The sequence below is a fragment of the Heterocephalus glaber genome, unplaced genomic scaffold (assembly GCF_053883595.1).
Source record: "Heterocephalus glaber isolate CG9 unplaced genomic scaffold, H.glaber_assembly_v1.0 deba00001688, whole genome shotgun sequence".
Classification (NCBI taxonomy): Eukaryota; Metazoa; Chordata; class Mammalia; order Rodentia; family Bathyergidae; genus Heterocephalus; species Heterocephalus glaber.
In genome coordinates this window covers 3,491,978-3,505,103 of record NW_028258413.1, presented here as the reverse complement: position 1 = coordinate 3,505,103, position 13,126 = coordinate 3,491,978, and the positions used below count along the sequence as shown (strand labels likewise).

Genomic DNA, 13,126 nt, shown 5'->3' with positions numbered 1-13,126 from the left:
ATACAGAATTAGTATGTAGTGTTGGACAATTCCAAATTAACATGAATTTTGAGAAAGTTGGTAGAACCTTCAATAGAGGCTTTTATCAATGAAGTAATGGAGCACTTGCTGTATGCATCATATCTTACTTTTTATTGAGATGAGGGCTTTGCTCAGTTGCCCGGGCTGGCCTCAGCCTCCTAGGTAGCTGGTGTGTACTACCTACCCCCAGCTCCATATCTTACTTTTCTGAATTCCTGGATGTCATGACAATTTTTATCCTAAGTTTAGCTGATTCTTTCTTTGCCACTAAGAATTTTGTAATAAGTGCTTGCTTCAGTAACTTTGCTGGGAAAGCAGAAAATTAGGATTTTTATCACATATAGAATGATACGTTTTATGGAAAACTGAGTATATAGAAGGGAGACTTCTGACTTCCTAACATAGTCAGTATCGCAGTGAGGCTTGCTGTCTCACCTGCTGCTGGCTCCACTGTCAAGCTCTTTCAAAGAGGAGGAGGCGGAAACCACAGCGCGCCTACACTCTGAGCACTGCCCAGAGGCCAGGTGGAGCCAGCCTTTCCCATCTCCCTGCAGGGAGGGTGCCGATCATGAGGCTGAAAGCACTGTCCTATCAGATGCCAAGTCAGAGGGCAGGTGGTGGTCAGGGCGCTGGGTGATATTATAGGTCCTGTGTCACCCCTCAGGGGTGAGAGGGTGGTTTTCCAGGTGAAGAAGGCTATGCGAGAGGGCCACATCCCGAGGGCCACTTGACCTCAGACATGATCCAGCTAATGTCTGCCAGGCTGAAAGTGGAGTGTGGGAAGCCACTAAATAAGTGATGCTGTGGGGAGAGCGGGTTTTGCTGCCCTGGGCCAAGTAGGGGAAACTAGTTAAGCAGGAGAATTGGACAGATTTCCTCACAGGTGGAGTAGCTGGCCTCCAGGGCAACCAAGAGTCTCTTGTTTCTGACACCCTCGTTTGTCACAGTTTTGCCAGTGAAGCACGCCTGTCCAGGATTACTGAGGGAGCGCTAAGATGCTGGAGAAGAATAATTCCAGTGACCAAAGAGCGTGTCCATGTCCTCTAGCTCCGTGCCCTCAGTGGGCTTGCTGTCCTTTGGGACGATGTGCCCAGCATGGGATCAGGCTCGTGCCATCCGCAGAAGACTTGGTGTCCTGGAGCACAGGACACATGCAAGTCTCTTCTCTGCTTCCCGTTCTGTCGTTGTCCTCCACTGCCCCCCACTGTGCCTCTGAGGTCCGAGACATACTTGCCCTGGCTCTCGGAAGCTCCTCTGCCTCCTTGAATTGCTACTTCCTGCCCAGGTTGGATGACATGCTAGATGACCGCTGTATGAAGGAGCTTACCACACAGCCTTTGCACAAGGAGGGTTTCCATACAGGACATGTCCTATCCTCACTGCGTGCGTACAGTGACTATGGGCGGCCACACGAAGAGGTCAAAATGAGCCAATGTCATAAAAGATGTGGATTTAGTCAGCTTCTCCTAGATCAGTCAGGACCACTGAAAAATTTATATTTTCTGCTTTCTCAGCTTTTTGACTCTATTGACAGAGTTATACCATGTATAAGTATGTTTGTCAAACCAATTGAATATGAATAGAAAAAGAATCACAATTAATTGTTTTAAACAGTAGGAAGACAAAGGGCTGACTGAGAGACAAGCAAACCATTAGCAAGATGTGCTGCCCTTTTCCATTGCACACAAAGGGTCAGACAGGTGGAGAAGTACAGTGCTTGCTAAGCGCCGTTTTTACTCATCAGTTTGGGAAGAAATCGACCGTCAATATATGCATCAGAAGATATCCTAGGGCTGGAACCTTTTGTTTTTTAGTACTGGAGCAGCTTTCAGGAATGTCAATTGCAAAAGGTCTGTTGTGAATGGAAAAGGCCAGGGCAGGAGGAAGAGAGAGGGGCTTTTTTTTAGAAATTAGTCCATACCCTACCTTCTGCCAGCAGCCGGGCATGGGTAATCCATCCGGACCCTGTTTCAAAGAGAGAAAAGAGATTCCTCAGACTCCTCAGGAGTGACACACTTCACAGCTCACAGCTCACAGGTTTAAGACATGGATTTTACTTGTAGGGCGGGTTTGGTCATAGCTATCTTTTACCTAATCAGCAACTCCTAATATATTGCCCAGTGTTAGGTAAATGAAAATAATTCAAATGTTTTCCAAAGTGAGTATACACTTTTGAACATACCTAAAGCACAGAAAAATCTACATGTAATTTTGAAAAAGCCATTTATAAAGCATAGCAATCTAGTGGTCTGTTCATAGCTAGATCTTTAGAAATCTGTACTGTCTCTTAACTTCATTAAAACATATTTCACAATTATCTTATTAAATAAACCAAAATAACTTTTATTCGTAGTCACGAAGGAGTGTGACTGAATTCATGGTAATGATCCTGAATGATAAACCATTTCTATCTGAAGTGTATAGCTCTTCACAACCAATATTTTTAATTTTCCTACATTGAAAGTAGATATTGCAAATATACTTAGCTGAAAGACAGGCAGCCTATTTTTACAGGACAGTGTTGGCCACAAATTCATCAATTTTTAAATTTAAGGTCTTCAGAAGTCAGCTAACATTCTGAACAAAACAGAGTTGCTAAGTGATACAAAATTTTAATTTAATATAAGCAGTCTTCAGATACAAATGATACAAATGAGAGGAAAAGTTGATATATTATGAAGGCATGCTTGTATTTCCCCCCAGTAGGGTGGTTATAAAATGATTTTTCACCAATATGGAGCAAACAAAGTAAGACTGGGACTTCCTATTGACATTTTCTAACTACTGCCAGAATAACATTTTTTTCTAAATACAATCTCTTGATAGGTTTGAGAAATATAGATTGACCTTTAAAGAATCATGCTTGTAATTGAAGAGCCATATAAGAACATGCAGATCAAATATAACATAACCATACAAAATTGTTTTATACTTTAGAAACTAAGAATATACTTTTTTTTAAATGTAAAAGACTCTGAAATAGCCTTATGTATTTGGGAAAAATTGGTAATGCCAGATTGGTACAAGGAGAAGGATCAACCAGTAGAATTTTAGATTTTAGTATGTATGAGGAGGATTTCGAGTTCATGCCAGTGGAGATAAGGGGGTGGTGTGTACTTAGGGAAAGTGAGTTTCAGAAGGGGACCATCAAATCGAAAAGGTTACGTGATGAAGAAGAGGGTTTGGGCTGCAGACGATTATCTGTGCACTTCAGGGAAGTTTGGTTTCCTTCTCTGTGGTCTCTTCATGGCATTCCCTTGAGCTGGTTAACTACTGATGACAGAAGCTTAATTCTGTAGGTTTGGCCTTATTTACTGCCCCATCAAAGTTTAGTGGAAAAAAATACGGGTATTCCTCTTAGAGAAAAAGAAAAAAAACAACTTGGGGATAAATGCAAAAGTTATGGGCTGCTGGTGCCTTTGCAACAGATTTTTGTGTACATTCAATGTCATCATTAAGTGTTTAGTAAACCTATTAATATTCCCAAGAGCACGGATGCATTAGTCATGTCAGTGGTGAGGACAACATCGGCACGAGTTCTTGTTCACAGACGGTGCGAGCCTGAGCCCGCTCATGCACATGCATGTCGTATGTTTAGCATGTAAAGCTTTGCCCGCGGAGAGCTACTTTACACTGACAATGCATACGGAGTCAACAAAGGAAGGGCATGCAGGGTGGTAGGAGAGAGAAATACTGTACCAATTGGCAAGGGGCATCCAGCCCGTCCAAGCCAGGCTGGCCTGGCTCCCCTTTTTCCCCCTTAACGCCACGGAATCCCTGTTTGTAAAGATTAACTCATAATGTTACTAATGCAAGAATTCACGTAGGTACAAGTTCTGCTAAAGAAACAACAAGCACAATGAAGGCTGGGAGAAGAGCAGCTCAGAAGGGAAGAGGCCTTGAGTGACACGGGGTCTAAGTAACAGCCAGGCCCAGTCTCCGAAGAAGGGCCGGTCTGGCAGCCATGGGCTTTGCTCTTGGAGGGTGGGGAGCCACTGGCTCCTCTGAGGTAGACCAGTCAGGCTCCAAGGACTCGGAAGCACTGGGAGTTAAAGCACGCTCAGCTGGTGCTGAGACACTGTCGGCCCAGGGGGATAACCAGAGCCAGGGGCTTCTGAGCACCTCCGGGTCCATGGCGGCTGCCCCCACAGGAAACCCTGCTGTCGCTGTCCCCGGCTGCTCTTCTCCCGCCTCATCCCTGACACGCGACATCCAGAGACAGTACCACGAGTCAGACATACCAACGGGCAGGGCGCATCCAAGCCAGGGGCACCCTGTTCTCCTTTCTCCCCTTTGGGCCCCTTTTTGCCTTTCTTTCCCTTTTCCCCCTGTGGATGGATACAAGGGTTTAATAAAGGGTTTATTTGGGTGGGAGGAGGGTGGTGATTCAGGAGCTGGGTGAGCTAAAATAAGTCTGAAAGGGCATTTACCACTGTTTTTTTGGAGAAGGCATGGTATTGAGCAACAGTGGATTCCTGGCAGCAGGATGTGGGATTTTTGAGACTTTTAGCCAAAAGCAGATGACTTAAAAAAGGCTGACACATCACAAAGGCAGACCAATGGCCCTGCACAATTGTCGCCATCACTGAATCGTGGGTTTGTGCTATGGGTCTGGCGAGGTTGATGAGAACCGACGGTATCAGAACTAGCCAGTGGTGAGAGGGGTTCAGAGGAATAAGAGACACTTCACCCAATTTTCAACGTCTGTCACCTTGGTTTTTAAAAAAATTCTGTAACAGATGCAAATTATATTGAACCAAAGGAAAAGGAAAGCATATTACCAACTTTTCTTTGAAATGTATCCAGTCATATTACTTTTTGTACCTCTCATTAAAACTTCAAAGTATTAAATATGCTTTTAACATTTTTAAAAATTGAAAGCAAATATTTCCCTTATTAAGTCAGGTAAACAAATGCTGGAAGTGTGAATACTTTGCAGCAATGCCAGTTGGAGAAGGAGACATTTATAAACCTTCAGGTCCTCAGTTTACTCCCTCATTGATCTCATGCCTCAAGTTTACAATGGTAAATGAGCTTCCAGATTATACACAGTGTAAGAAGAGCCAAAAAGAAAAAAAAAATCTGTTCAAGAGGAAAAGCAGTTTGGACTCAGTAAAAATGAGGTGGGCGGGATAATTACATGGTAGGAATGGAGCCATAGAATTAGTATTTCGGAATCCAGGTGAAGGCTGTGGGAAGTCTGCGTGGATCACAGGGGTTGAGGAATTGAGGAAAGGAGGCAGAAGGAGGAGAAGGAAGGAATGCACCTCAGCTGTTTCACATTAACATAAAATCTCTGCATATTTATAGGCAGGAAGGGGGGCCATGCAGAATACAAAACACGAGATACATATTCAAATTAGTGTATTCACTCTGCAATCAGCATAGCAGCTACAATAAAACTGAATAATCTCTGAAGCAAAACAACATGAATATTCACAGGCAAAGAGACATGCAGCACAGAAACATAGGAGATATGAATTCAGATTAATACATTCATTCTGACAGCCTGAGCAAAAGCTTCCTGTTTATCTCCTGTGTGCCAGAAAGATTGCCTCAGAAGGCTGGAATCAAAAACACCTGGGTTTCATGAATCCTGGAGAAATGGAGATTCTGGGGTGGTTTAGTGGATCACAACTGAAGACAAAGACATGAAAGTCGCGGTGAAAGGAGAACAGGGATGATAGGAAGATGGGAGGACCATCAGGAAGTTGAGCCTTCCTTAGCCAGTCCCTTCAGGTCAGGACCGACTGCCTCAGCCTCCTTGGGTGAGCGCTCTCCTCCCCGAGAGTGGTGGACTCCTGCAGTAGGTGTGACGGAGAGCGGGTGTGTTGAGTGCTACTAATCTAGACTTCACCTTGCTGTGGGATTGGTGAATCGACCAGATTCACATTGGACAGGACAGAGCTCTCACAGAAATGCTACTGTGCTAAGCTGTAAAAGTTGTTTTTCCTTATTTTAGTGGAGTTTTATGGAAGAGACACCAGAAAGAAGAATGTATCAAGGTTGTTATTAATCATTCCTTTGTAATACTTAAGTGATTACACAGAGCAACACAATTCTGGGTATGAGCACATAAAAGCTCTTGGTATTGGCATTTTTTGGGTTTTTTTGGTACTGGGGATCGAACTCAGGACCTTGAGCTTACAAGGCAGGCAGCAGAACCACTGAGCTAAATCCCCGGACCTGTGCTCCTCTTTTTGACACATTTCATTTGGTTTTGCTTTCTGACAGCTATGAGCTTCACTGTTCAAGAGAACTCACCAAGTTTTTTTTTTTTTTTTTTTGGTATCGGGGATCGAACTCGGGTCCTTGCACTTGTGCAGCAGGCGGTGAAACCACTGAGCTAAATCCCCGAGCCCAGAATGCACCAAGTTTTTTTGTGTGTGTGTTTTTTTGGTACCAGGGCTCGAACTCAGGTCCTTGTGCTTGCACAGCAGGCGGTGAAACCACTGAGCTAAATCCCCGGCTCGGCACCAAGTTTTAAAAACAATGTGGTGTTACATAGTACAGGAGGTGAATTAATTTGAGAAGTGCAGTGTTTTAAATTGGAATTGTGAGGGCACAATTTCAGCTACTTGAGGATTTTTGATATTCTACTGTAGTGTTGAATTTTCATTGGCTTCTTTTGCTTTGTCAAATATAAAATATTCTGCAATCAGTTGGGTCACTTCCAAGCAAAGTACACAGAAAAAGCAAAGAGGAATGGAAAATTGATTTTTTAAAATCCACAATCAAACACTGGAGTCATGAAACCCCAGTTGGGACTGGGCGCTGTATGCTGAGAGCTCGGGACCCCGAGATGGAAGCCAGCATCTTCCTGATAAAAACCTACAGCTCCCTCCCCCTGAGTCTGTTGGAGGCAGTCCTCGACCTGGGGCAGTGGACTTATCTGTCACACCGCTTGTCCTACATTTTTGAGTAAAATAATCCAGAAATACAACATCTCTCCTGGGTATGTTGTTAGGATGAATGAGATGCTTGCTTTCCAGGGTTAGATGATCTCCACCCTAATGCCACTGCAGGTTAGGGTGAAGTAATAAATTTTCAAAACCCCCATACATTACATTTTTCAAAGGCTTGGTGTCGGGGAATGAAAGATTGCAGTGTGGCTAACTGGGGATCGGAACTTCCTGTGCTACACTGTGCCCTTATTTCTAGCGGTGCAGCTTTTGTTGTTTCTCTTTGAAGACCCGATTCTTTAGGCGGAGATCTGTGTATTTTTGGAGCACAGCATGGAGACAGACAAGGTATCTGATGGGTCACACAGTTTGGGCAGCAAAGCAGACAGTGCAGGCAGAATCACACGAGATGTGCACGAGGAGGGAGATGTCACCTTCTCTCCCTTTTCTCCTAGGTCGCCTTTCTCGCCTCGAGGACCAGGGAAGCCCTGAGGGTAAAAAAAAGCAAAGCCAAGAGAGCTATTGGTGTAACTGGCAAAATCACATTGTGGAGAAAAGAAACCATCTTAGAATTTCACTGATTTAAACTCAAACATAAAACATGAAGAATTAAGTAAAATAGCGCGTGGAAGTGAGTTTTCTATCCTCTCCATTACATGTATGCAGCAGAGTTTTCCCCTTTGCTCCTAAGAAATGCAGAGTGGCAAGAAAATCCTGGCAAGTTCACTGGTTTGCGTGGGGTTTTACCTCTGTGCTTTAGTTTTGCAAGTGTAAAGTGGGCTAATGCGTATCTACCACATAGCTGTGTGAGTGTCAAAGGAGATGGCCCAACATAAAGAGCAACGTAAAAGATAGGAAGGGATCTTTCTCAAACGAGGGGGTCGAGAGATGGAAGGAGGGGAGGGCATGAGAAAAGGAATTAAGATGTGCCCTGTACCTGCACCAACCCCAGGAAGGAAATCATCACGTGCTGTGAGAATGTGCTAAAAAATACAAAGTGAAGTGCACGATAAAGTGCCAGGTCCATGCTTGCCCTAATAGGTGCTCAGTAAGCAATAATGAACACAACTCTTCCACCTTTGTCATTACCCACATAGTACACAATTGGTTTTGAGGGGCATTTATTTTTGACATTACCTATGTTAGCACGAGAAAATGTATATAGGGACTTAAGAGGAAAAAGTATTGTGTAACAGTCTTGAGATAAATTTAGTATCTGTTCCTTCAGGCTAGCATGGGAGAGGTATGTTGATCTTATGCATATTTTTTCCACAAGTGGATTATGCTGATGTTGCATATCCTAAATTTGGGGAAGTATTTTGAATTGCCAGTATCCACTGTCAGTTGTCAATTTTATACTAAATGGTAGTATTTGTCTTTGTGTTTATCTCATGCAAGCGCAACTGTATTTTATGTTGCCATCTCCATGCACAGCAGTATACGCTCTGTGCATGGCTACATGCACAGAAAAACAAGTATTCCTGCTGTTCGGGGTAGAGACTACCAGAACCTGTTACGATAGGAAGATGTTTATTGTACTCATTACTTACATCAAGACCAGGCTCTCCATCTTTCCCCTGCCAAAGAACCATAGTAGCTACATTAGTGTTCCTGAGTTTTAGGAATGGGGTATGATTTCACTTGAGGCTGCTGGCCATGCAACACTGGGATTAAAACAACTACTTCAGGAATGTGAAAAGTATTCTCTATCGATTAGTAACACAAGGGGCTGCAGGTAAGAGTCATGAAAATTTTTATGTCATACATTGGTTAAGTAGAGTGGCAATGGGCTGGAGTGTAACACTTTCTAGTCACGTGATCAGTTCAAGCATGAAGTCATAGGCAGAAACACTGTTTAGTTGATGTAAAGACGCACCAGCACTGAGAGGATGTGAACCAGTGCTACTTTAATAGCTTAGTGGTTAGTTCATAAATGTGAAAACTGTTAATATTTTAATTTGACTAGATGTGCCCCTTCCGTATAAATATGACAGGTGTGAAGGTCCTAACCACTTTTCAGTAAACTTTGTAAATGTTCGCCAGCCGTGGATCCCCTCAAAGTCCCCAAGCAGCTGCTCTGATTCTACCTGATCTTGACACCTACCTCAAAATCAGCATCTGAAGTAACCATGGCTTAGGGTTATTAGTTCAGCTCACCTTAAGTATGTGAAAGGTAAGGGAGGTTAGAAACCTCCCTACAGCACACGTTTCCTTGGGTCCTACCTGCCCTGCTAAATCAGTCATCACTGAAGCCAAGGTCTTGTTCCTGAAGTAAACTTGACACCTACCTCAATTTGGGAATTGTCAGGTGATAAAACACTATCAATAGTCTATGGTTTTTTGTTTTGTTTTTGTTTTTGGTACTGGGGATCAAACTTGAGACCTTGCACTTGCGAGGCAGGAGGCAGAACCACTGAGCTAAATCCCCACGTTAAAATCCCCCAAACATGGCAATATTCCATGTTTTGAAGATCATTGTCCTCAGAAACACGAAGGCATGGTAAATGTAAATACCCATTTCACATGGAGGATCGTTTTTAGCAGCAAGAGTAGTTTTTCATAAATCACCCATGGGAGCAAATAAAGCATGACAAAGGTCACGGACAACACAACCTCCACTCCCACGGGTGGATACAGTGGGCTCTCCAGGAGGGGCTCAGGGCGGGCACTGACTGACTGCAGGAAGCCTGCTTTCTGGGTGAAGTGGTGTTTGTCCTGCAGCTGGCTCGGGTCCTCAGTCTCGGGAGGTGATGGGGTGTGCTCATGGGAGAGGTGGCACACTGAGGGGACCTGGGGTGAGAAGCGCGGGATTAACTACACTGTGGAGAATGAGTGGGTCATCCTCGCCTCTCCAGTGTGATTAGTCAGGCCCACGAGGGAGGGGTTAACCATGTCAGTGGCAGGACAGAGGCATGCTGAAGGCTGTGACCCTTCGAGGGACAGGAAACTCACAGGCAGGCCGTAGGGCCCTCTGGGTCCTGGCTCTCCCACAGCTCCTTTTTCTCCCTAAAATGAAAAGTGGAAAGTCTAATTCATACATGTGCATCTGTGAAGAATGGTAAAAAAAATATGGTGAATGTTTATATTTAAAGGTATTACAGTAAGGACACATTGCTGTGAATCCTTCTCAAAATATCCTCCCTTGCTTCAAGCACACTTATCCTAACCTCATTCTTGCCACTTTCTGCAGCAGCTCTGGAGTCCTCTTCTCTGAATGTCTCTGGTTGTACTGTCCTGGTTGCCTGGATATCTTGAATTGATCCACAACATTGACCTCTCAAGGTCAGATTGACTTTAGGGAAGAGCCAGGAGTTGCAGGGCAGCAGATCCAGTGATGGGGGTGGATAGGACACACGTAGTTTTTATGAACCCTCCTTTCCACTGGATGGCAGCGGCAGCAGCATTCAGAGGATTTTGATCACATCTCATAATTTCAGTGGGACTTGGCCTGTTATTTATGATTTTTAAAACAGCAGGGAAACCGGGGCTTAAAGGCGAGGTCAAGAGCCCGGAGAAGGCTTAGTTGGAAATAACCCTACAGATGACGGTGGGTCTGGTTTGGAAAATCTCCACTGATTACCTCGATATCACCACTCCCTTCCCCTCCTCCAGAGAACTTTGTCTTTATTTTGTTCTTAAATATGCTGTGGTTTCTCTGAATAAATGAGTCACTAAAACGTTACTCTGTGAAACCCCTCCTGGGGATTAGCCCACCCCGCCATGACTCAGCTGCGAAGGCCACCCTGCTTCTCTGGCCATGCCGGGCGCTCCGGGGAAGGTGTTCTTCCGCCGGAAAGGAGGCCTGGGGAGTCTACCTCTGGCCCTCTCCCGAGGGGTGCTCAGAGCTTGCCTAGTCGGAACACAAAGCTAGAGCCGCCCTCTGACTATTTTGTTATATGAAACAACAGATTTCTTCATCATTTAAACCATTTTGAGTTTAGGTTCCGTCTGCTAAAGCAAATGGCACCATCGCGATTCCAGCTGGAATATGCTTGGGAAGGAAGCAGTGACACAAGTGTGTGAATGTGTGACTTCCTGTCCTGGGTGAGGAATGCCGAAGGACTTTGAGCCTCTCCACCTTAACGCACTGCAGAGTTCGAAGCAGGTGCGAGGGCACAGGACTGGCTTCCAAGGACGAAGAGGCTTCGGGTGCTCAGACCTGACAACGAGGGCTGTCACTCACATTTGGGAATGGCGGATCGGGGCCGGGATGCCTCCTTCCTCTTCGGCTGGGCTCATTTCCTGCAGTGCTTTCTTTGCTGCCCTGGGAAATCGTTCTGGGATGCCTCCTTTTGCTGATTTCTGTCTCTTTCAAATCTCAAACTTCAAGAGTCTCCAGCTGGCACCACGTTTAACTCTGAGAGTCACTCTCTAGTTTGGCACTTTGGGTGAGGGGCACTTGGCCAGGACTGACACACGACACCCGGAACACTTCACACTCACGCCATGTGCCTGCAACTGCGCCTTCAGAAATTCTCAGCGACTTCATTTGCTTTTGGGGCTAATCCTGCCCGGCACGGAGACCTGATACTCTTGTGACACCGAGGAGCAATCGGAAGTAGCAGCTGATTTACCCAACGGTAAACCTCTTGAGCCCCGGCAGTCTGCCAAAAGATTTGCTGCTCCAGTTTTAGTACAGGGGCTCAGTTACTTCATGCAGTGCTCGGAGCGCATCTGCCTTGGTCAAGCCGAGGCTCTTAGCTTTTAAATGTTTAATTAAGATGATCCTGAGAAGCTGTCAGTTTGATCTGAGAAATGAGACAGCAGTGGGTTCCAATTTGGTGTTGCTTCTGGACTCATCTATTTGGAGAACTGTTCTTAGATATGTCAGCCGCCATCGTGTGCACACCCCGAGTACTTGTTTTCTCTTTGGCCTTATTCTCTGCTTATTTCTTGCATACACCTTTTTTCCTTCTCTGAAATTACTGTAAACTCTCAGAGGTCAGGGAAAATAGCTGCTTTCTTTGCAACAGTGAATATAAGCATTAAAAAAGACCAAGATAATGAATCAGTTATAATGGTGGTGTTCAGTGCAGACAGGCAAGATAGGCTTCATGTAAACAGGAGGAGTTTCCATTTCACACTTCAAGTAGTACTATGCTTCGCACATAGTAGCATTGGGCAAATATTTATTACATCAGTGAATTCACTTTATAGGACACAGAATCAGGGGATTGAGAGGCATATCAAAGAAATCACTACCAAGCCCTCTTTCTTAAAAACCTGTTTCCGGGCTGATGAAAATGATCTCGTTTTAAAAAGACCATAGACGTGCAGAGTGACTCATTCCAACGCTTTGAAACACTCTTGTAAGATACTTTCTTTTATGTCCTCTCCTAGGTGATGGGGAAATTGATGACACAACTCTATTCAGATACGCAAAATGCTTCCATGGTTTTCAAGGAGAGGAAAACAAAGCCTGGGAGACAGGAAGACAGCTGCTGATGCCGCATGTCCCTCTGTGTCGGACATTTAGCTCATCCGCAGCATCTTTTTCCTTTTTCTCTCCTAAGGATGTGGACACGTGTCCTAGCCATAGAGAGGTTAGTGAAAGGTCTTTGTTTTTATAAGAACTGAAATTATTTCCTTATGGCTAAAGAAAAATGGGCTATTCTTTAGCTCAAAAAAATGGGAGCATGTGTAACTATGCAGAGAGGAATACTTAGGTTTTGTAATTTCCTTTGGAAAAACGTTGTAACTTACCCTGAATGAATACAGTAGCTTTATATTAAAGATTATCAGCCAGACTATGTAGTCCTGGAAACTGTAGCTCCGTTGCCTTCAACTTTCTGGATGAAGGCCAAATGAAAATACCTTCCTTATGGGTTAAGGAGAAACGATCAGAGCTATTTATTTTAGCTATGTAAATGTGTGCATTGTTTTTATTAAGGCGGCCCTATTTTATTTTGTACCCGGTGGTTTTCTTCTCTTGGTGTTTGAGGAGTCTGAATAGAATGTAACATGGTATATTTTCAGTGAGTCCTAGGTAGTCATTTATTTCTTCTGGAAAATGAGCAGCTCAAATTCGACTAATATGAAAAAGCCACGTTCTGTTTCCCTCAGTCCACAGCTTAAGCTTAATAATTTCTGGGGCAACTTACTCTTTCTCCTTTGGGGCCGGCGGGGCCATGGGGTCCCACAGGACCATCTGTACCCTAGGAAGAGATAAAAATAAAAGAATATGAGACACGTGACAAGGGCCA

General features: G+C 44.4%; 1 protein-coding gene and 1 long non-coding RNA gene across 3 annotated transcripts in view; one reads left to right on the top strand and one right to left on the bottom strand.

Moving 5' to 3' along the window:
• Col25a1 (collagen type XXV alpha 1 chain) overlaps positions 1-13,126 on the bottom strand; it is a 401,020-nt gene that overhangs the window by 2,834 nt on the left and 385,060 nt on the right. The window contains exons 32-37 of the mRNA XM_021245429.2: positions 13,025-13,078; positions 9,876-9,929; positions 8,474-8,500; positions 7,358-7,411; positions 3,721-3,798; positions 1,948-1,986 (exon numbers count right to left, since the gene is read on the bottom strand). Coding sequence (XP_021101088.2) covers positions 1,948-1,986; positions 3,721-3,798; positions 7,358-7,411; positions 8,474-8,500; positions 9,876-9,929; positions 13,025-13,078 — 306 coding nt within the window. The remainder of the gene's footprint in view (positions 1-1,947; positions 1,987-3,720; positions 3,799-7,357; positions 7,412-8,473; positions 8,501-9,875; positions 9,930-13,024; positions 13,079-13,126) is intronic.
• LOC110345987 (uncharacterized) overlaps positions 1-13,126 on the top strand; it is a 48,079-nt gene that overhangs the window by 24,603 nt on the left and 10,350 nt on the right. The window contains exon 2 of one of the 2 annotated variants that reach the window (XR_015446464.1): positions 12,264-12,466. This is a non-coding gene — a long non-coding RNA (uncharacterized LOC110345987). Of the gene's footprint in view, positions 1-11,510; positions 12,467-13,126 lie in introns of those variants that run through there. The other variant, XR_002389727.2, reaches the window with a different exon arrangement.